This window comes from Myiozetetes cayanensis, unplaced genomic scaffold (assembly GCF_022539395.1).
Source record: "Myiozetetes cayanensis isolate MyiCay16 unplaced genomic scaffold, myiCay2020 scf3, whole genome shotgun sequence".
In the NCBI taxonomy this organism is placed as follows: domain Eukaryota; kingdom Metazoa; phylum Chordata; class Aves; order Passeriformes; family Tyrannidae; genus Myiozetetes; species Myiozetetes cayanensis.
Genome location: NW_026087521.1, coordinates 39,337,192 through 39,360,923, shown reverse-complemented (window position 1 = coordinate 39,360,923; position 23,732 = coordinate 39,337,192). Strand labels below are relative to the sequence as shown.

Below are 23,732 nucleotides of genomic sequence, written 5' to 3'. Positions count from 1 at the left end.
ATACTTCTGTTAAAATTTTGTCTTTAAGAATAGTCTCTAACAATGCATGTGCTTTTTTGGCAAATAGAGGTAAATGTTTAGTCTGCACTGTTGAATAACTGAAAGCTCAGCATGGTGAGCTTTGCCAGGAGTGTAGCTCAGTGGAGGGTGGCATGTGAAGAAAACCACAAATTAAAAAGCTGTAGGAGTGTAATAAATAAAACAAACCGTTGGATTGACTATAAAGAAAAACAAAAAAAATTACAATTCTTGTCTCTTTTTTAAAAGATTGTAAATAAATCATGTATCAAGGCCAGCATAGTCATAAAAATCCTCAGTGTTTCCAACACTTGGTTCCACACACAGACAGATGGTTCAATCAGTAGTTTTCAGATCTTTCCTCTGTAAGTACTCGGCAGCATCTGTTACCCAGAACTGTGACCACTGCACGTTGGGTTGGACATGTCCCGCTTCCAGTAGAAGCTGCATTCATCTGCCAGATAAGATCCACAAGGGACTGACTGCTTTAGGCTCGGGGTTATGGTCAGTCATCAGCTATGATGGTGTTAGTACTCGGCTTTATGCCTCGTGCTTGCCTGTCTCACTTAAGGTAGTTACTGGTGTTGCCATTAGGAGTACATGTTCCAGAAATATTTCTGTTTTCTGCCTAGTGGAAAGAAGTGTAAGTATTCATGTCAAAAGAGGTTTTTCTGGGGATTTGGTTCATTTCCAGTAAGGATAAACATTTGAAAATGATCATGTCCAGATAGCTTAAACTCAAAGCAGTTGTCCAAAGTAGTCTCTGGTCCAGTAATACTGATTTCTAAGAAACCTTGGAATAGTGGAGAGGTTTTCAGAGTTTGAGTATAAAATTATGATTATAATTAAAAAAGCAATCCCAGGAGCATAAATCTAGATCAGCAGATGCTAGCTGAATAGGACTCAGTTCCAGGTGAATTAGTGAGAGATCTGCTTTATTTTATCTTCTTGACTAATAAACAGGCAATGTAATTTAGTAGATTTTTTTTCCTAGGATTTTAACTAAAACCATCACAGAAGACTATTGAAGTCATCTCATGAATAGCTTGTTTTAATAGGAAGGCAGAGGTTGTAAGAAAGGTAGTAATTCTAACTAACTAGCAGAGAAAATGGGTATGGATCACAGCTTCTTTAGTAGATATGATAGACTAATAGTAATTGAAGTTAATACTATGGTGCAGATAATTGGATAAGGTCAAGAGGGGACAGGTGTAATTTAACAACTGACACTCTATGCTTAAAAGAAAAAGAGCCTGTACATGGAAATGACCTAAGAACAGTTGTCCTCATTCACAGAAAACACTCCATTTCAACAACCTTTCTTGGCAGAGATGAGTGGGAATGAGTTTGAAAGCGAATCAAGTGTGGAACAACCTTTTTCTTTCTCTTTTTTCTTTTTACTGTAACTTTCCCAGATTTGAACTATATTTTGCTTAGGGAAGTTCTTGATGCGTGTGTCTATGTCTTCTGATGAAGAGCCAGAGTGCTGCAGTCCCATAATAAAATGTTGGATGGTGTGAGAGTAGAATTGCCTTCCTGCTTATTTTCCTACTCCCAGTTTGCTGTGCAACTGCAGGTGGTTTCTGTGGGATATATGCATTAAGGTTGGTGGGGAGAAATATGTCCTTATTGCAATTTTTTATCCTTATTTGTTGTCTGTGTTGCCAGTGCAACTCTTCCTGCAAAGATTTGCTGTTACAAAATCCTAGAAAATAAGGCTGCAGGGGCCCTTGAAGAACCATCCAGTTTGTCATCTTGTCCCAGCAGGATCCTTGCACCTGTGTTACTCCTAATGTTTATCTGTTTATTGTTGTGTTCTTTTGGCTTCTTGCATGCTGTTGGTTTTTTTTTTTCCCTGTAATGTAATTGTTGTTTTCACAACAAAATCTTCTTAGGTTGAATGAAATGTGTAAGTGAATCAATCTGCATCCTGTTTGCAAGGTGATTTTTGTTGTCACTGACCTACTTGGTTGTTTATAATATGAACTGAGATTTTTGGGAGAAATCCTTTCTTAGAGCATTTTGTATCAGTAGTGAACGACTGTGAAAGCCTTTGTGGGTCTTTGATATGATAATGCATAGATGTACTTATGTCTCTCCACATTTTAAAATAGTCTTAAAACACAAACACAAAGTTGAAAAGGAGATACAGAAGAGAGTCAGAGCCTTTTATTATCCCAACTCCATTTAATAAGATTCCACTTCTAGAAAAAAAGTTAGCCAGAAAAGATCCTAGGCCATACTTATATTCCAGGCGTAAACCGCTACAATGAAATTATCAGTACCTTCTTTTTATCTTACTACAAATCCATGTCAGAAGTACAGTTAAGAAAAACCCAAAACAAACAAAAAAAGGCATGGAAGTATATCCAGAGCTCTCCTTATTTTAACAAAAAGCAGTTCCCTTTTAAAAGATGTAGAAAATTTTGCTTAAAGCAGGGATAAGAGAATACCAAAGCCCTAGTAACATAGGACATAGTCCTGTGTTATGATCCTTTGTGGTCTTGTTTTCAGTGAGTATTTTATCCTAAAATTACTTGCATATTTTGTCAGGAGAAATTACTAATATGAGGAATGCTGTGTATACAGGTTATACATATTCTAATGCATTTTTGTATATCTGTGCCAAAAAAGGCGGTAATTCAATACAAATTTCACAAGTAGTTAGGCCAGGTCTAATGTTTCCTGTCCTTGTGCTGTCCCTTCTCTTGCGTTTACGCACCTTGTAATAATAGGGCAAGTGGCAAGTCTGAAAATGAACTTTTTTGGGATTTGTTAAATTAATTTACAGTGGGAATGGTTCCTGCAAAGGTAAACATTGTGCCAAGACAGAGGAATGGGCAGTGCAGGCTCCAGGATGAGTAGAAGATGAGACTGGGCTGTTTGACTGGGCTGTCTTTGAGGTATTTCTGAATTCATGCTGTTTGTGGTGGACAAGCCAGATTAAGTCCAGTTTGTCTTGTCTCTTCATTCTGCTTATATATATTTATGTTGCAGTTTTCTTTCATTTGCAATAGCCCAGCTGCATGTGGAGCCAAGCTGCAAGAAGGAGCACATTAATCCACTGTCCTTGACTCGTGATGGGCCTTTTTACCTAAGGAATCATAACACGGGGCTATGCCATCGTGAGGCATGGTGGTGAAACTCAGTGGTTGGATGGATTGAGCTCTTTGGCTAGTAGTCCTCTTGTTTCTACTTCAGAGTAATAGCAGCTGTGCCGATTGCAAGAGGAAAATGATTCTGTAGCTCATACAACCTGCAGATTCTAGAAGTCACCTTCGCCATGTGTTGAAACTCTGAAATCTGAATCAGTTTGTTTCCCTTTAAAAATAGATGGTATTTACTATTATCAAGAACACTGTTTATATTCGAAAATAATAATGTTAAATATTAGTATATGCTTTTAGATGAATACTTCACTATTTGTCTGGTCTGAATTGCTGGAGTTTCAATTTTGAGAAAGTTTAACCTTTTCCATGTCCAAGCTGCTTTAGATCTTTGCTTTTACCTGTCTTGGCTGTGCTGATCCTGGCACTCATTTGATCCTGTAGTTAGCTAGACCAAGATGTACAAAATACTATTCACTTTTTATAGAGGTAGCTTTCTGCTAGTAAATTACCCTGACATGACTCACAAGTGTCAGGGGAAGTGATGCAGAGGGCTGGTAGATGCCCATGGGCAGGAGGAGGAAAGAGGGAGAGTTGGAGTATGGCTAAATGGACAACAGGTTGATTTAAGATGTTGTGGAACCTCCACCCTTACCCATCATGTTGTTAAGTTTGTTAGGAATCTTGGGAGAGGGAGAAATCTTGTTTTCTTGGCTGGAAAAAGCAATTGCAGGGGGCCATGTGAAAATAAAAAATAGGACATAAAAATAAAATCAAAGCAATGCAGATTTATTTCAGTACTGAAATCAAGTTTGGCTCAACTTTAGGGTGAAGGTTCAGTTCTGATTGTATCTGCAGTAGTTTCCTTTCTTTAAATTATCTAGTGTCCTTGTACAGTTAGTCATAGATATGCAGAGAGACTTTGTGTTTCCACATTGTTTTAATATTGTTTGTGAGGATTCCTTGCTCTTCCAAATCTACAGACAAGAATCATGTGGCAGGAAAGGGGAAGAGTTTTAAATATTTACTGAACAGAAAGCTGTATAAAGCCTTCTGCTAATTTTTGTTTTGTTTAGAGCAGGTGCTAAAAGGTTAATAGCTAGTCTATGATTTCTATTGTATCAGGGTATTTTTTTTCTAACCTAAAGCAATGGTAATTTCCATTTAAGGAAGAATGTCTGCAGGAGCCAGTGGTATTTACTAACTGCGCCTGTAAAAACATTCCTTTTCACCCTCAGATGCTCACTCAGCCATCTGTTTTCCAAGCGACATTATTACAGGCTTTAGCTTGTAGTCTGAGAAATTAAAAGCACATTTTAATAACACGAACAGCAGAATCCTCATTCCTGACTCCTCCTCGGATACTTCTTCACTTGTGCTTCTCTGGCTCGGATTGGAGTACAAGTGTAGAAATGCCAGCGGGATTTATTGTGTTGGTTTTGGTTTGCGGGTATGTGTGCATGTGTGTGTCCTCCTGTTTACAACATGAAGACCCCTACTGGAGCATCAGTTTATCTTTGAAAGGCTTTTTTGTCACTGAGATTCTTTAAATGAAGAGAAAAAAAATCTGGTTTTAAGTATTATTTGGTTGTGATAGGTAATTACAGGAGATGGATTGAGCTCTGAATCCCATTTCCAGTGTTGTCAGCTCATAAGAATTCCTCTCCTTGCCCTCTTTGGCCAGAGTGACAGGCTGTCGGGTTGGGCACAGGAATGGCTCAGGGCTGCTCCATGGTAACGAAGTGAATGCTCCTACCCTGTGGTACCTACAGTATGCATATAATTGTTTACCTTTCTTTCACCAGGGAATGGTAAAGCTTGAACTACTTTGTGTTTACCGCAGTTTGGTGTACAGAAAACAATGCATATGAACAGTTTCCATGGTGTAGATGATGCGTGTTAATTTGTGTATCAGTCGTAACCTTAACCTCACGCTTTCATTACACTCGGTAGAAACTGAGGGGGAAGGGGTGTCACAGCCCTTCTGTTCTGGCCCTCAGCAAGGCAGACCCTTGTCATTGCCCTGGGTCTGAAGCACAGAGCAAATCCATGTCAGCATGTAGCAAAGTTTCCTGGTCATCATTAATGGGCAGATTCTGAAGTACTTTGGAAAAGAGGATTTTACCCCATATTCCTGTTTTCCAATTGAGAAGCACGTATTACAGTTGATGTTATGCATTAAGATAATAAATGCCTTATAAGCTGAAATATGAATGATTTGCTTGAGCTGTCTAGTTTAAAAAGGTAGTTGTAGTGAAATACAAAGAATTGATTGCTGAAGACCTGACCAAGACTTACACTGTATGTATTTTATGCAAGTAACTCTGTAGCTAAAAAAAACCCAAAACTTGATCAGTCACTCAACAATTAAAATAACAGTAATAGGAAATTAGCTTTTTTGTACAAACACTCCCTGCACTTGTGAATATAAGCTTTTATTTATCCAGCATTTTCCCTGCTTTATTTATTCGTACTTTATTCTGGTTTGATTCTCTGTAGAAATACCATTGCTCTCTTATGCAAAGAGTTACAGTTGTGAATGCAGTTGTTTTGAACAAACTGTGTGACGTGACTAATTCCTCCCATTACGATGCTATACTTACATTTCCTCACACCTGGATTGATTTGTTTTTGTGTCTGTGCATGTTCTCTCTTCTGAGGTCACCCTATTCAAACGCTCGTTCTGTAATAAGGTACTTGAAGTTGCTGGTAATGTTTCGTGGACTTAAAAAGGTGCTCATGAAATACTCTTTAGTGGCAAAGTCTTGTCTGTCTACATGTTCCCATCCTGAAGTCCTAGTTTTTCTTACCTACTGGAAATGGAGTATGTCCAGCTCTGTCTGAGACCTGGTAATCAAAATGTCAAAGTTTTTGCATGCGTGCTGTGGGGGAAGTGAGGCAGCTCACTCCGACAGTGACAGAAAGACCACAAAAAAGTACAGTGTATAGTTTTGCTTCTCAGATCGATTGAAACAGATGTGTCCTTTGCTTGCTTGCTTATTTTTGCTGCTGTAATCTCTGTTTACTTGAGTAGCTCTCTCTCACCAGGCATCAGCTACATGTTCTTTTTGTGAGCTTTCCCACAGCTCCGTCTCCCACACTTTCTCCTTCTCACTCCTAAGTCAATACCATGGTTCGCTCAGTTCCTCACCGAGCTTTTGAATGGGAAGAGTCAAACACGTGCTGAGCTGGCTCAAGGCTGTTACAGCGCTGACTGCTCAGGTGGAAGGGTAACTGCCTGTTTTGTCTAGCCCTTGAATTACTGTGGCAGCTAATCTGCATATTTCACTTTTAGCAAACTTGAATTAAGCCCCTTCATGCTTATGCAACTTTCATATTTTAAAGATACTGCTGTATTCTTAAGTATTTATTACTGTCTGGAACACAACACCACCCTCCCGCATCACTAGTGACTTTAGAAAGATATGGATACAAAAGAACTGTGATTTCTGAGCAGTTTTCATAAGAAGCAAGGGTACAAGTGATGGTGACGGAAGACTTTGATGCTGTTAACAACGTGAGATTGCACTATGGGAACCTGGCCTGGATTTCCATCAGTAGCCTTGGACATTGATACATTTATCAAAATTGTTGTCAAAGTCCCTGAGGAAGAGAACTTCCCTCTAAATACAGCCCTAAAGAGTGACTTTGAAAGTCTAGGTTGGGAAACAGCTTCACAGAATTGTCACTAGGATTAATTTGTAGTTACAAAGTGTTTTCCCCAGAAATAGTTACAATATTGACTGTTGCAACAACTTTAAGGTTTTTTGATCTTACCTGGTTATTGCTGTCCTAGCAGGCTTTAGTATCACGTCTGTACTTTGCCTGCCTGCACAGCTTTGATCAGTGCTGTCTATTCCTGACATCAGTGCTGAGCACTTCAAAAGTGCTTATTTATTGCCTTGGAAGTCAAATTCAACCTTTTTTTTTTTTTTATCCAGATACGTGTCTGTCCTGTTTAAAGTGCTTTTTCAGTACTACTTCTCCTTTTCTGACCCTCAGCAGAATGTAGTCTATATCTGTCTGGTTAGAACACTTACTAATGTTAGGAAACTAATGAAGCATCTGTGGAGCCGAAAATCTGATTGATATTTTTATCAGCTTTTCTGTGGATTTAGAAGATTCCACTCCCAAATGAGAAGTGTAGTACAACTCTCAAGAAAGTATTGTGCCAGAGTTTTTCCCTTGGAATTGGTTCTGAGTATATTGTCTTGGCTTGTCTGTGCTTGGTTGTCATCAACCTCTGGCTTTGTTTAGTTTGACCAATCCCACACCCACTGTGTGTAAACACTGAATGAGATTCAGTGAGTAGACGAAAAATGACAATTAGCCTATTAAGCAAGAGAGCAGAAACCTATGAAGACACTGCATTTTAAAAGAAATTAAATGCAACTTGATATTCAGACAATAAAAATGGCTACAAACTGCATGCTTCAGAGGATAGGATAGTTGAAATAGAGTTCCACTGATTAACCTGTTTGATCTCCTTTTAGAACATTCCTCAAGTACTGATCTCATCTTTATTTCCTTTCAGAAGCACCATAGGTGTACTAGGGAAGAAAACATATATTACATGGTCACTTTAAAAGGGATAATTCTGTTTTGAACACAGTGTGCTGATCTCCAAGATTTATTTGTTTCTCTGTTTTTCTGTCTTTAAAGAGAAGAGTGCTTAGTCTGTATGTCTTACTACATGACAATACATCTTTCTCTCTTTTGGAGTATTGTTTCTATTTGTTTAGTTTTGGCAGAAATACATGACAATGAAAGTCAAAATGATGGTGTCTACAGACATTTTAACTCCATTATCTAACTGTCCTTTGAGTGGCTTTTGTTCAGGCATTGTTTACATGCCCTCTAATACCAGTATGTCCCAGAATCTTACCTAACACAGGATCAAGTTTAATAGGAAAAACCATGTAGGTGGGCATCAAGTGTGTTAACTGTTGCTTGTTTTACACTAAACAAACTATGGCTTGTTTTCATACTCTTCTCTTGCAGTCTGTGGTTGTTGTTTCCTAATGTCTATGGCATGATGCAAACTGAGAAATATTTCTTCTGTGAACAGTGCAAATATCTTCAACAATTCTCTTTTTCCTCCTGACGGAAACAGGCAAATTTTGTTTTACCAGCTCTCTTCTGCTCAACCACTCTTTTGCAATATTTGTTTCAGATAGGATGCATCATTTCAGAATGTTGATTAGAAGGCTGTCGAGACTGACTCCACTTTTGTATGTATGTGTGATGTTTAGGAACGTTTCTGTCACTTTTAGGTTCAGATAGTAAACACTATTAGTGATTTCTGTGTACAGAATGTAGTCTTTATTAACTTTATACCAGAAGTAAACCATTAGCAGAGGAGGGAAAAGGCATGTTGTTACTAGCCAAACAGAAGAAGAGCAGTATGCAAAATTTGAATGAGGATGGGGATGTCTAATTTCTAGCACATAGAGATGTGCTGTATCAGGGCCCTATAGTTCTGGAAGTCAAGTGGCCTGGAACTGCCTGTGGATCATACTCAGCATAAGGAGGATTTGACTGCTTTTATCTTAGCCCCTTTATTTGATGTTGATTTATATTTTCTTTTTTTAGAGCAAGGAATTAGGACTTCTTTTGGATGAGTCATTGTTACATTCATGTAATAATTTCCCCATGGAACAGGTATCAGCAGTGTGATGTCTTTGTAAAGGATCTTTAGTCAGTTATGCTGTTTGATACTTCTGTTCTTAGATGGTAATCAGTAAGAAAGGCTTCAAATGCTAACCTTGAGTTTGGTATTGAATAGTTTGGTGCTTAATTCTGATAGCTTGCCAATCCATATTTTTTAATATGTATTTGTCTTTCTGAAAAGGTTTTTAATAATGCTAGATAGCTTGTGTCTTGCAAGCTTCTTGTATCCCTGGATTTTTATTCTGTGACTTTAATATCGTGTACTAAGTAGTTAAATTAAGCGTTTCCACCAATCATTCTTGACAAGCCTTGCGATAAAGGACTTTTTGGCGATTAGTGTAAGTTAAACATATGACTTTTGAACTCATTCTTATGGTATGTTTGAAGACAGTGGTGACCAAACAGTTTATTTTGCTGAAAAACAAACTGCAAACACTGCTGCTTTTTGTTATTATAATGAGGGATAATTGACATTCTGGTGTTGATCTAGTTGATGTTTTACTTAAAGCTTTAAAAGAATTTGAAATACTTTGTTATTTTGCTCTAATACAGACAAATATGTTGGGTTTTTTTCCAGAAGCATTTCTAAGAGGATTTTAAGACTGCAAATTGTATTTGCTCTGGAATATAATTGAGTGTACAAAGTAGGTACTTATAAATTCTCATTATGGGTGAGAAAAGGGTAGAGTTCAAACAAAATATAATTATGACATAATAGGAATGCTGTGAATTTTGTAGAGCAAGAGATGTGTATTTCACTGATCTCTTAAGTGATGCTCATCTTTTTGGGTTGCTTTGTTGGCAGCATTGGTGAAGGATGGGTGCATCCTATGACTGCAGCCAGCTGTGTGCTGGCCCACCTGCTGGTCACTGACCCATTGCTGCGTTCTGGTCTCGTTTGATCTCGGATACCAAAGATTCCTGCCTTTATTCTTCTTCTGTGTTAAAAATCCATGCTTGTGATCATCCTAATTGTTGATATTGGACTGCACCATTTAGTTACACAGACTTTTAGAAGTGCACAAAGATCATACAGATAAGATGCTGGAGTTCAGTATCCTTTTTTGGACTCTCTTAATGTGAGAATTGAAGTCAAGTATTCTTAAAAAAATAAAACACTTTACTGGATAATCCATAAAACTGTTCGTAGGTTTTAGATAGTTCCTAGGAATAACATTAGCTCTTTTCACCTTTATTAGGATGTTTTTCAACTTGTAAAGGAAAGCACTAAGGCAAGTTAAATGTGATGAAAGGCTTACATAGGGAAAAAGATGCAAATTTTCCAATTACATATTGTTCTAATAAAGGTTTTATTACTCTAAATCTGTTTTAATTAAGTATTTTGGGTACTATCTGGACATTGTAATAGAAGTGTGTTAAAATCAATGTTCCCAAGAGGGAAAGGTTATATAGTCTCAAATCGCCAAAGTTTGGGATTTTTGCTTGGTTTTGCTGGGCATTCTTGGAACTGATGACAGAAAGATTTGATAGAGTGCAAAGAGGTGGGAAGATCATATTTAGCCAATAAGAGAGCTGTGTGTGGTAAGGTGAGGAAGCATTTGGTTTTCAGTATTGCAGTAAGAAGAGTGATGACAGAGAAATGTGTAAAAAGTTGTCTTTTATTTGCTGTTAATTTTCTAGGCTTTTCTGAGTGATCAGCCCAGGGAGAGATATTGTTGAATTCCGAAATCTATATTGCTGTAGTGAATTGCCTAGGTACGTTTTTTTCAGAGTTTAAAGCAATTCTTGTCTTGTATTTCTACTGTGGAAGCTTTTACAAAATGTTTACACTTAATAGAACCTTTGCTGTTTTACAGCATCTTGAGATGAAGTTGTGATACTGCACTTTGAACTTCTTGTAGACAAGGAAAGTATCTTGTAAAATTGATTGTTTTGTTTAATTTTTTAAATTTTTCACAGTAATTTTTGGGAAATGAGAAGAAACCTAGATTTTGTTTCCTCTCCTAGATTAATAACATGGTTAAGTTAAAAAAAAAAAAAAAAGTGAAGGTAACTGATGGTGCTTGTGATGTCCAGTTTCTGTTTATTGCCCAATGTGGAGTTGAGCACAGGCTTTTGCTGAGAGTGTGTATCAGCTTGCACATCTTGCTGTATTGGTTAAATATGTTCTTATCTCAAGTGCTCATCATTTTCAAAAAGCTGACTTAGCACAACCATTCCTGGAGTTCTGCAAAATAAAGAGTTTGAATGGGCTCGTATCTGGTCCAGGCATAATCAATTGAGCTAATTAAAACTGCTGAAGCTAACCTGATTGACTTTTCATGAAACGAACTGGGAAGCTCTTAGTTATGTGCTCTGCCAGCAGAACTGTGAGGCAGACGCAGGTTGTGCAGGAAGGGAGGATGGGAATAGTGACATTTTGACTCAGCACCATTTCTTGTGGTGAGAGCAGCTTGTGTGTGCTCAGAAACTGACCATCTGCACGTAGGAATGCTGTGTATTTTTAGGGAAAAAACAGTCCCTCCTCATTTTTCTCTTGTTCTTAACAATGCACAAATGTTTATAGGAAGCAAACCAGTGAATCATTAGAAGTGTTCTTCATACAATGTCTCCTTAAACTGCAGGCTGGTGGTGTGCAGGAATGTGGGGATATCTTTGTGGCTGTTTCTTTCATCAGTCTGATTCTTTTGAAATCATCTTATTCTGTATTTTCCATACTAGAGGTTTACAGAAAAATGTTTATGCTACAGCTTCAAACATTTACTGAAACGCTAGAAAACCTAAAGAATTTTTGTGGATTCCTTATATTGAGATCAGATGTGGGAATGTCATATTGAATATCTGCTGTACAAAACTCAGATGATTTTAATGGAGAATAAGAATCTGAAATGGTATGGTGCCTAGCAGCAAAATAAAAAGGCAGGGAAAGGGAATGGACAGAGAGAATTATGTAATGGGTCAGAATTACACCTTGGTGGTTTTAAGTCCATTTCTGTGCTGTGATGGCAGAGAAAGTAATAGCTGCATTTATGTCTTTTTCAATAATGTGAAACTAGTTTCTAAAGGGAAGTGTAGTATATGAGAAAGCCTGCAACGTGAGCAACACATTAATCCATCTGATTGAAATGTCCTGTGGGGTGAGGCAGTTTCAGCTTCAGGGCAGTTTGAAAAAAAAGGCATACCAGTTTTTAAAGTGTGTAACAAAACTTTGGACAGTTTTAATTTTTTCAATAATGTGTCAACTGAAACTTGGGTTTATTGATTTTTATTACTCTAAAAGGTAGCTTAGAATGTAAATGGCAATAATATTGGCAATCAATAACTGAAGATGAAGTGCAAAAATGGGATATTTTCAATAGGAAAGCTTATTTCATCATGAGTCAAAACAAATGGATTTCCCTATTAAAGCTAATGGTTATTGAAGCAAAACTTAGTAACTTTAGTAAAAAGCAGTAAAATGTTAACATTATGTGGTTGTTACCGTGTTCACTTGTGCTCTGCCTGCATTTCATAGGCATTGTTTAAACTGGTGTGTGGGTGTATCCGTATCTGCATGTTTGGGAGGGGAATGTAACCTTTGTGTCAGGGAAATCACAGAAGGCCTTTGACAGGGACTAGTAATCTGCTTTAGGGCAGGAAGGCTTTGGCAACCCCAAGCCAAATGTGCCACACTGGCTGCAAATGGTGAGGATCAACCTGTACCTTGACTCTTTTGCCTCATCTGTTACAAGGAATAAAAACTTGCTGCTTCTCTGTTTCTTGCCACTCAAACTTGTGCTGGCCTCAGCTGGTGGGGGCACCTGCTCCAGTGAGGGGAACTGGAGTCGGGAGCAAGCCCCAGTAACCTTTAAAACAGAGGTTATAGGCTCTGAATTAGATTTGTGTAAACTGTAACTGTCCCGTGCTTAGGAAGAAAGCCTCTAACTTTGGAAGTATGAATTATTTGGGGGGAATTGAATACCTTTTGATGGTACTGATCAGCAGACTTTGGGCTCTTGGACCTTCCTGAGAAGAAGGGAAAGGATGGCAATGGACATTGCTGGCAAATCCCAACTGAAAGTGTTTACTTTAAAATTTTGTGGCTAGAACTTTCATATCAGATGAAAACATTTTGTTCCTGTCCAAAATTGCTAAAAGAACATTTAGTGGCAGGTGATCTTATTTTAAAAGAGAACATTCTTCATCACAGATGCAATTGTATTCAGAGAAAAATATTTCTGTGGAATGCTGCTGGTCTCTGGAAAGCTTATGAGAGGCGTGTATCTGAAGAAGGAGAGAATTTGTGAAGAAAAGAGCACTTAGCCACTACTCAGACTTTTTCTTTTTACCTGCTGTATTAATATTTTAGCTTCATTCTTCTCTTTAAAGGTTGTTGTTCCTTGGAAATGCAGAGATTCCTTGAGGTGCGTGAAGATTGCTAATGTTTTCTGTCTTGAGTCGGATTTATCCTATGCTTTTTAAAGGCTGCTCTTCCAAACTCATTTCAAAGGATCTCTTTCCTTTGAGTTTATGTGGGGTCTCCATTCTCTGACATAAACAACTTGGAGACTGGAAGAAGAATATGAAAGTTTTCCTGTTTTCTAACACAGTGCCATTCTTCATCTACATGCCACTAGTCATAATTTTATATGATACCTTCTAGTATCATATAAATTATATGAGCCTTGTAGTCCTTTCTGAACAAGAAAGAAGTTCTTTTTGGCTTTTTAAGAGCTGAAGATCAGTCCATTTTTTGTTGCGGTAGGGGCTCATTATTTCTATTGTGTCACTTTATACTGGATTAGTATGATAATGGGATAAATTAGGATACAGACTTATGTTACCAAAATTTTTAAGCTTTACAGTTTATAAAAGGTAGAGGATGTTGATTTAAAGATCATTTCCTAGAATGTGCCATGACAGTGTTTTTTAAACGCTCTATTATAAATGGATGCAAGAGAACAAAATTAAATACTTATTTTATTAGAAATGACTCATTAAAAGTTTTTTTAAGTTATAATGATTCAACCATAATAATCTTTTAAGTGTGTCTTTTCTTAGTGATAGAAGTAGACAGGTCTACATCAGTTGCATTGACAGGTTAGTTAGAAGTAGACTGGTGAAATTGCATTAGTACTGCTGTCATGAGCATTCTGTAGAGACTTTAAATGGCTATTATTCAGGTTCACTTGTGTTTGCTTTATTATGTTCACTTTCTGAAACATACACCTTTCTAGTTGGTCAGTTTTCTAGCACTTGTATCACCGCAGTGCTTGCTTTGGAGGAGCTGAACTTAGTTTTTGATATACTAGTACTATTTTCAGCTAGTAAATTAAACTGGCTTTATTTTTAAAGTTACTGTATTCCAGCATTCTCATTATATGCTTTTGGCTAATTTTGTGCCCTTTGGGTGAGTTGATGCCAGAGATTGTCAGTATGTAAGCCTCAGAATAGTGACTTGGTTTTTTTTGTGCATTAGAAATGTCAACTGAAATAATTTAAAGTTCATAATTCATCAAGCTTTGTCTGCTTCAAGTTGGTCTTTAAAACATTGGATAGTGGGGATTTTTTGTTCTGTAAATTTGTGTACATTAAATTAATAGACTGATCTAGACATAGTTGATTTAGTCCAAAGCTGGTTGAGTCCTTACATTTCTACCATGGCCTTAATGTCATTTTGAGCTAGACAGAGGCAGTACTACCGGTTACCTTTTTTTTTTTATTTACCTACTTACTTTTCCTGTCTCTTGCAGTCAGTGCTTTAGAAGCTGAGTTCTTTCAAATCAAGTATTTTAGCAAATCTAATATGAAACATTTGTGTTCAAGAGTCAAATTGTTATATATAAGTGTTAATTGCTATCTCAGGTGTAGTCGAAGCTCCTGCTCATAGAAGGATTAGCACTAAACTCACACAGCATTGTCTAAAGCTCTTGTCAAGTTGAATCTTGTTTTGATTATTTCTTACTTTTGTGATGAAGAAAAAGCAATTGGAGAGAAAAGCATTTAAACACTTAATTAAACTTCTCTGAAATATGAAATTAATCTTTGAAAATATTCACTGATACATGAATTTTTGTGAAATATAGGAAGTATGCGAAGCAACATACAAAGAATTTTTGATAAGTGAATATTTTTCATTTTAGAGCCTTGATGAGTACGAAGATGATGAAGCAGGGCAGAAGGAACGGAAGAAGGAGGATGCTATTACCCAACAGAATACGATACAAAATGAGAGTTCCATTGCAGATACCTCTGGCTCATACTTACTCCAGGTGAGATCTTAACACTTGTTCATTTTGATATTCTTCTCAGTTTTAAAACTCACACTGCCTTGTTTGTTGTACTTCTTAACAGTAGATTATACCCAACATGAAAAAAGTTCAGGAGCTGACACATCACTAAAAACAGAGTATTAGGTTCCATTCCTCAAACTCAGCACTACTGAGACACAATTCTGACAACAGAATCCTATTCTTCTGTAGGGGCATTGAAGGTAATGGTTTTGATGTCCACCATAGAACTTACTATGTAATGAGAGGAAGAAAAATGGGGAAATTCAAGTGAAAAATACTGACAGGTTTAGAATATTCAGTTAATTGGAGGTAGACTTTTAAATCAGGACAGACTTTCCTAATTTATTTTGTCAGTTAACAAACTTTTAATTATAGGTTCTCGAACCAACACACAACGTCCTAGGGAAAATACCGTGCCTCTGTGAAACCTTTTCTCCGTATTTTTTGCTCTCCAGTCCCCTGACCAGACTCATTCCTGCAGCACCCCTCTCCCTGACATCACAGCATTGCCAATTATGCCCAGTACACCCCTCCAATACTATACTATCCGTGGCAAATATTCTGTCTTTTCCACGTAGTGCCCTAAGTCTCTTAAACCAGTCTTTTTTTTCTCCTCCTCTTCTAATATCTAACAGCATGTCCAAACCCAGCTGTACAAACTGAGGCCATCCAGCTCTGCCACTTGACTCCAACAGCACGTGCACAGGGAATAAAATACACAGACAAACCAAGCACATGCTTTCAAACCACTTAAAACCAGAGGGAGCATTGCTGGATTTGCTGTATCTAGATGAACCTTCTTTCTGCAATCTTACCCAGTCTTTCATGTGCTCATGGGTGCTTTTAACATTCAGAAGAGCCTGAGCAAAGAAGTCTACAGCTTAATTCCCTGCAATATGAAGATCAGTCTCCTTGTGTTTAAGTTGAATCTCTCATTTTCCATCTTCTACCATGTGATTTCAGCAAGTTGTCCCAGTGGAAGATATGGGCCTAAGTGCTGCAGAGAGAGTATGGCTGCTCTCAGCTGCTAGTTTTCTAGGCTGAAGAATTCTGTTTTATTTAGTTGTTCCTTGTACAGTAACACTCTATACTTTTCTGGTTTGACTCTATTTTGTTTGGTACCTGGAAACATAACTGATGAAGCATTCAGTACAGCATGCAGTTGTGAGTGGTTTAGTGGTGGGCTTGGTTTTGTTCTCCTTTTCTGATATCTGCCTGTTTGTCTCCTGGCCACTGCATTTACTGCTTATGTTGTGTATGCCTAATCTAACTTAACATTTTGGAGTTATCTGTGAGTGATAATAACAAGCTCAGAGGCTGATGCATATGTAAATTTAGAAACATATTTACCTTTTGTCTCACTTGTGTACACTGTGCTTATGTACACTAAATTTAATCTCCTGTTTCACCTACCTTGCCACTCCCAGTAGAGAAATCCTGCATGTTTTCACAGTTGACCCATATCTTTTCTGTTCTGAATATCATCTATGGACAGCTCCTCCCCAGCTATATTGAAAAGCACAGGTCCCAGAACAGGTTTCTGTGACACTCTTCTAGGAGCTGCACCCACTGTAAAAGCTGACCATCAGGATCCACCGTTATTTCCTGTCTTTTCACCAGTGATTTATTCACAAAAGGACATTAGCTCTTATTCTAACTGTAGTTTAAGTTCTTTAAGAGGCTTTGGGGAGTGTCTCTAAAATGCACTAGACTGTCAGTTGAATTTCTCTCCTGGACAGTTTTTTTATAGCTTAAAAAAACTTAATAACTTTGTGAAGTATAACTATTCTACAAATGCTCTAGTGACTCTTCCACATGGTATCATGTTTACTCACTCATTCCATAGTTGTTCTAGACTTACTAGCACCACTTTACCCAGTATAAATATCAAGTTTACTCATCTGTAGTTCTATGGTCTGTTTTAGAATCTTCTTAAAGGTAGTGATTATGTTACCCATTGGTACTAGGACAGTTTTGAATGAGAGGTTATATATGATCTCAAGTGGTTTAGCTATTACATTTTTTAGTAACATCACTTTCTTCAAAGCTAAAGGAGTAAATTATTGCCTCATTCTGGCAAGTTACTTTTTAAAATTATTATATTAATTTGTTTTCATGTTCTACATGTGCTTCTGTTGGAAATAGACCCTTTGAGTCCTCCATGAGGGAGTGTTCTGATGTGAGACTTTTCCACAGTGAAGACCAACAAAAATATTTCTGCATAGAAAGATTCATCGTTCTGAAATGTTTTTATGCTTTTTCCAAGTTGTTTGTTAGACTCTTTCTTACAGTGTTCACCATGTTTTCACTTCTTCAGCAAATATTCCAGAAGTTGTCACTTGTAGTTTCCCCTAGTGGTATTATTACATAATGCTTTGGCTATACTCCCATGCCCTCTTCTTTTCATCCATATTTTCTATTCTTCTTGACCAGCAATCTCAGTTTTTGTTTACCAAACTGTCTGTATTAATTGTATCCTACATGTTTCCAAGTTTGTCACCTCTGTATTCCAACAGGCACTACTTTGTTGACAGAGCACAGCAGGAGTGTCCTGTCAGAGACAATACATAAGAGAGTCCCAGGCCTCAAATCTGGCAGAGACCCAGGGTGGCACATTTACAGAACAGATGGAACCTTAGAAAGTTGTAGCTGCTAAGACTTAATCAGTTTATTACTGTCTCTGTCAACTTGCTTTTTATTAGAAGACTTAAAACTTGCCCAGTTTGAACAGAATTTGACAGCAGTGTTATTTCAGCTTTGATGACTTGGTTTCCTTTTGATTCTACTGTGCTAGTTAAGAACAATACTGTTTTTGAAAGTAGAGTTTATGTTGTAGGTGTAAGAATTTGAGTTGCCATTGACCAATATACATTTTACGTCTTTGTACTAAGCATAATAAATACATTTCTGTAGTTACAGACATTTTCACTGATTTATTCTTTCTTATTATCATTTCATGAAATTTGTAAATATATAATCACTGTGACTGTGGTAAGCAAGACAGTAGTGACTTCATGTTTGATGGGCAAATATGTTGCTGAATAATGTTTTATTTCCAATCCCTAATCTGATTTTTCAGTTCTGTTTTAACATTGTCATAAGTTGCTATTCTCCTTTTTGTGGACAAAATGCACATGTTTTGAAAACTCTGTCTGAACTTGAAGTTCGTGATCCAAAGCACAAAAGATACCAGATTTGTTTAAGAATAGATCTAAAAATATAGCAGGCTTCAGAGTGTTTTCCCTGAAGCAGAACTATTTGACTGAAATTGTCTTCAGAGTTATTGTGTATTGGAAATATGAAAGACGTGGGTCTGGCAATGTTGTAAGCATTGAAAAACAATTACAGTCAGAACTGTTACTTAAGTTTAGCGAAAGATATTGTAGAAAGCCACACCTCATGAGGTGAATCAACGTTAAATCCACTCCCAGATGTAAACACTATATCTGGCTCTGATTTTCTTGCTTGATTTTCCACTTGTTTTTAATATTGCAATTCAGTTGTTTTCATCTTGTGAGTTACAGTGCTGTGGACTACTCCACAGGGATTGCAGACTGAGAGTGATAAGTCATATATAAGGAAGCTTAGAACCCTTACGAATAAGCTAAAAATTTGTCATGCTAAGGACCAGCATAGTCAAAGTTACTACTTCAAAGTTAACTGAATTTACTATTTTAAATAGAAATCCTCAGAGTCTAGTTATTATAGAAATGTAGCTCTTACTTAGCAGAGATGGCAAAACTGAAAATAGTGCAAACCTATTTGATGGCAGTGTCTTTTTTGCAGTTGGAGAAAAATGATGTGTTCAGGGTAGCGAACATCTCTTATTTGAAGATGATGTTGGTATGTATGTACAGATAACTTGCATCAAAAAACCCACGAGATTTGGCTGGAAAAAAAATTAGTTTAATGATGAGCCATGCTGAAATCAGTAAATAAAGTTAGGGAATAAATTTCCTTAGTGACTTCTTAGCTGTGTGACAGACTGTGAGAAATGCAGGGATCTGAACTGTTGCATGCATCTCTGTTAGGAAACACAGATGACAACTTGCTTTACATGAGCTCCCCCAGAGTTTTATACTTCAATATCATGCATTGCAGTTTTTACCTGTCTATTTTGCCTTTTTTTTTGCTTTTCACTTTGCACAGCAGCGTAATGTCATACATCATCATTTTACAATTACTCTTATTATCCAGAGTATGTGATAATAATATTCATATCCATTCATACCTGATCACAGCATTTCAGAGGTGTCTGGCATCTAGGTTTCAGGTAGTTCTTGCAAAGAAGAACTGTGTGCATGCATTCAAGAGTAATAATTTATCTTTTATAAGTATATTGCCATGATGTTGCATGATGTTAATTTCTATCAGTAGAGACAATGTAGTTGTGCTACATACAAGGCATGCCCAAATGTGTTAAACATGTGTTTTCTTTTCTGCACTACAGTTCTTTAGATGTTAGGCCAGGAATTATTTTACACAGTAACATGATTATAATATTGGTATTGTTTTAAAAAGTGAATAAAACTGTGATTAAAATATAGAAATATGTAAATTAGAAGGAGGTGTGTTTGAGTATGTGAAGTCCTAAATAATTCTACCAAGTCAGGTTATGGGACTCTAATATTTGAGTTAAGCACCAGATAATATTCATCTTGGGTTTTCTATTTGCAGATTTGGAGTGTGATGCACTTCACAGAGACAATACGAAAGCAGTCATTAGTATCCACAAAACCCTTAAGTAATAATAGTGAGTGCAGTAGAAGGACTCATGAGGAAATCTTATTGTATGTCTAAAAATGTTCCCATAAAAATGCATTAAAAAGTATTCAGATTCAGTGTTAAGTATTAAAAGATCACTATTTTTTAATAAATATATTTGCACCTTAAGTCAGTCTTGTGTGTGCCATGTTTTTAAAGGAAGTGACACTAGTTCCAGGGAATTTGCTGCCCTTTACAGTTCATGAAATGAACCAGGGCTTCAGGTAAACATCTGCCATGGTTGCTGTGGCTTGGGAGACCCAGATCATTTCTGTGATATGTGTAAGGGAAACAGGAACACAGGAATTCCATCTTTTCATGATCATATATGATCAGGCAATCACTCAAGTAATTTCTAGTAATATGGGCCTGTATTCAGAGCAGTTTGAATATGTTAATAGCAGTAACTAAGGCACTGGTTGCCACTTTGTGAAGAGCAAGCAAATGCAAAATACTGAACATTATTTACAGAGTGCTGTTCTTCGTGTTCCACCTAAGAGATCTTGTGGAAAAATACATTGTGGGGTGATGTCGGGAAGGGCAGTATCATGAGTTTTAATGCAAGTTGCATGAGTCAATGATGTTCTGTTCTGAATTGGTTGACTTTGCAGTCTTAATTTTTTTTAAATGCTTTTTGTGTGTATTGTTGGGAGACTGGGAAAAAACCTCACTCCATGTAGTAACTTTTTAATTAACTTGCAGGGTAACTTCTGAGTTCTGTTGCATGGTGGTCACGTCTGATATAACTGGAGGCTTTAACTGGAGGGAATGATGTGTTCTGAAAAATTGAGGTTGCTAGTTTTTAGTTACACTGTATGTATGTATGTGTGTTTTTAATAGAACGTCAGTTTTAAAACAGTGGAGTCTGGATTTCTCATCGGAACGGGCTATGTAATAGACGTTGTAGCAGCATAGGTTTCTCTGCAAAATCATCCTCCTCTTCTCTTATGTGAGCAAATTCAGTAAATGCGTACCCATGGTGTAGTGCTGCTGATCCATGCATGTTCAGTGGGTTTTACTTTCCCAAAGGATCTGCACATGCTCAGCAAATCCGATTCAACTATATTGTGTGTGCACTATCCAACGCCGCTGCTTTTGGAAAGTGCTTACAAGTGAAATCACAGTCCCTTTGCCCCTAAGAAGCCAGGCAGCTGAGGGCTAGCACTTACTAATGTGATACCAAAGGGAAAGCGAGGGGCTGTAAATTGCCTACAAGCTACATACAGTTGGTCGTCCAGCGATGTGTAGCCTTGAGGATGCGGTTTCAGTTGTCGCTACTTTGAGTCATCTGACTTCTTGCTCTTGGAGGGAAATATTGATACATGAGTATCAAAATCTGTCTTCATAACAAGTGACCAAAAAAAGAAATCTTTCCATTTGTTTGTGGAGGACATTATTTGTGTTCAGTGCTTGATCATTGTCAGCATAAATTTTCAAGCAAACTTTAGTTTTCTTAGAAAGAAATACAAAATTAATAACATGTTTAACTTTGGTATTCAGTAAAGTTTAGTTTAGTGGATAAGTGGTTTAAGCTTAAAATTTAGTTTCAAGAATGCATTTACTTCCAGTAAATATAGTTGTGTATTGATGAAGTCTCTTAAAATTGAATATTTTGTGTTGTATGCCTATTCATGTGCACAACTATTCATCACAGGACCTGCATGAAAAGTAAAACTGAATCAAACCTCTCTCTCTGAAGGCAAGGAGATGTAAAGGCATCTTGTTCTGACTTTAAATTCACAGTTGTGCCTAGGAACTTCAGGGTTTTCAGCACAGCCTGCTCTTCAGGTACTTTCTAAATCCTTGTGCAGAGCAAGTGTGAAGCAAAGCATGTAAGCTGTGATTTCTTCCTTGTATTTTCTCTCAAGTTTGGTTGTGATCCTTCAGCTAAGATTTCATTTCTGGGGGGCTTTGTTTAGTTTTATTATAATTTTTTCTTGTCTAGATATCTTGCTGCTATCCACTCAGCCTGTACGAACATAAGTTTGTTTTCTTGCACTGTGGAGTTCATGAAGCTGTGCTCCAGAATTGCATAAGCTGGTGCATTAGCTGCTGTTACACTGGTTTGGAACCTTTATGCAGCTGTAAGGAATAGGAAAGAGTTTCCCAAATTCCCAACTAACGTTTTGAGCAGTCTAAAGGAGCTTCATGTTAAGGAATTTATTTTATTTTCCACATTTTCTGTTTTGGACTGGCATCACTTCTTAAATTAACCAGGTTACAGTGGGTATCTCGTCCCAGTCTTAAATTTTTTTGTGTGGAAAAAGCAATCCTGGAAGGAGAATTGTACACTGTAGTTGAGATTTCTTTGAGAGGAAGAGTATTTGTGCCTAGGGCACATACAAATGTATTGAAAAAGGGAGGTCTTCCTGACATACTTACTTGAACAAATAGATGATACAGCCTGACTGAAATCAAAAGCTTCTGTAAGGTATGGTAGTACTGCTGAGTCCTGCACTTCCCTGGTATTCTACTCTAAATAAAGGGAGAATTTTAGTTAATACTGCTTTTATGACAGCAACAAGTCTGAAGTCTGCATAAAAGTTATGAGTACCTGCTGGGTGTGTAAGAGAGGGAGGACACTTCAACGCGGACCAAGGAGATCCCTGCTGCTGAGTGTCACTGTGCAAGGTGGAGAGGGGAGGCAACATGCTCAGTAATGTATACAGATCTGCACAAATACGTGTAGTGATTTTATAACATGGATCACACGTTCATATTATTAATGACAAGTTAGAGAATGTTGTTGCAGTAGTTGGTCAGATGTGCTTGTGCATCTGCAAGCTGCATACTCCAGTTCCATAGTGGCACGAGGATGATGGGGTGGGGGAGTCTGTCTCTACATCGTTGTTGTCCGTGTAATTATTGTGATGGCTCAGAAGGAAGGAGGTATCTGTAATTCAGAGTTGTTTGGTGGAGACAGTCTGACTACATTTATACTGTTAAAAAGTGCAAGACCTGGGTGTGAGCTCAACTGCTACACCGCTGAGCCTGTGGTTTAATTATTAGCAACGTTTTTTGGCATGGTTTTTGTTCATGCTACCTAGTGCTCTCCTGTATCATACCCTGGGGACTGTTTGAGGAATAGTGTGCTAGGAATCAGTCCTCACACATAGTATGAACATCACAACACCAGTTTTGGCTGCCTGGTTAGTGCTGCAAGGACATTACTAGGCTTGGCTGGCTCAGAAACAGCTACATACCCTTAATCAACACACTAGGGTGTGCAACACAAACCTAGGTTTCATGCGCTGGAAACACTGCTTTGGTTCAACCTTTGTGTTATTTCAGATACTTTTGACTGAGGGGAATCTACAGATTCTTATTTCTTATTTCACATGGGACGTGGAAGAGACCCACCATCAGGGGCTTTGGAGTATGGATGTGGCAACTCTGTGTCACTTGGCTTTGGAGCCATGGAGTAGCCTATGACTTCTCTGCCTCCATTTACTGTTTTGATAGTAGAAGCTATCAGGTCCATTTTGCTGGTAAACTAACAAGTATCTCTTTTCTTTTCTGAGAACCAGCACCTGGTAACCATGGGCAGGATGGTTCATTGTTTTAAACTAGTTCCACTGAAGAAGCTGGTTTTAATCACTGGTTGTGTTTCTAGTACATGTTGTGCAAAGCACTGTATTGACAAGTCAACAAGTAGATTGGCACTCTAAAATTAGATTGAAAACGTTATAATGCTCTATAAAATCTGAGACAAGTGTAATTTAAAGAATTTTGGGGAAATTGTATTTGGGTTGTATGCCTGGAAACAGAGTAGTGTTTTGTGAAGAAGCTATGCACGTAGCTCCATGCAGGATTTTATGTTTACATTACAAATTACTTCTGCAAATTCTGTTGTGTATTCACTGTCATCATCTCTGCTGTGGGTTTCATATTGGGACTTAGTTCTTCTGTGACTTCAGATCCTAGAATCATTTAGGTTGCA

General features: G+C 37.5%; 2 protein-coding genes across 2 annotated transcripts in view; both read left to right on the top strand.

Moving 5' to 3' along the window:
• Positions 1 to 23,732, top strand: part of PPP1R12A (protein phosphatase 1 regulatory subunit 12A) — a 1,052,766-nt gene that overhangs the window by 150,325 nt on the left and 878,709 nt on the right. The window lies entirely within an intron of this gene.
• Positions 1 to 23,732, top strand: part of PAWR (pro-apoptotic WT1 regulator) — a 78,299-nt gene that overhangs the window by 24,077 nt on the left and 30,490 nt on the right. The window contains 1 exon segment of the mRNA XM_050324475.1: positions 14,879 to 15,007. Within this exon segment, the coding sequence (XP_050180432.1) occupies positions 14,879 to 15,007 (129 nt within the window).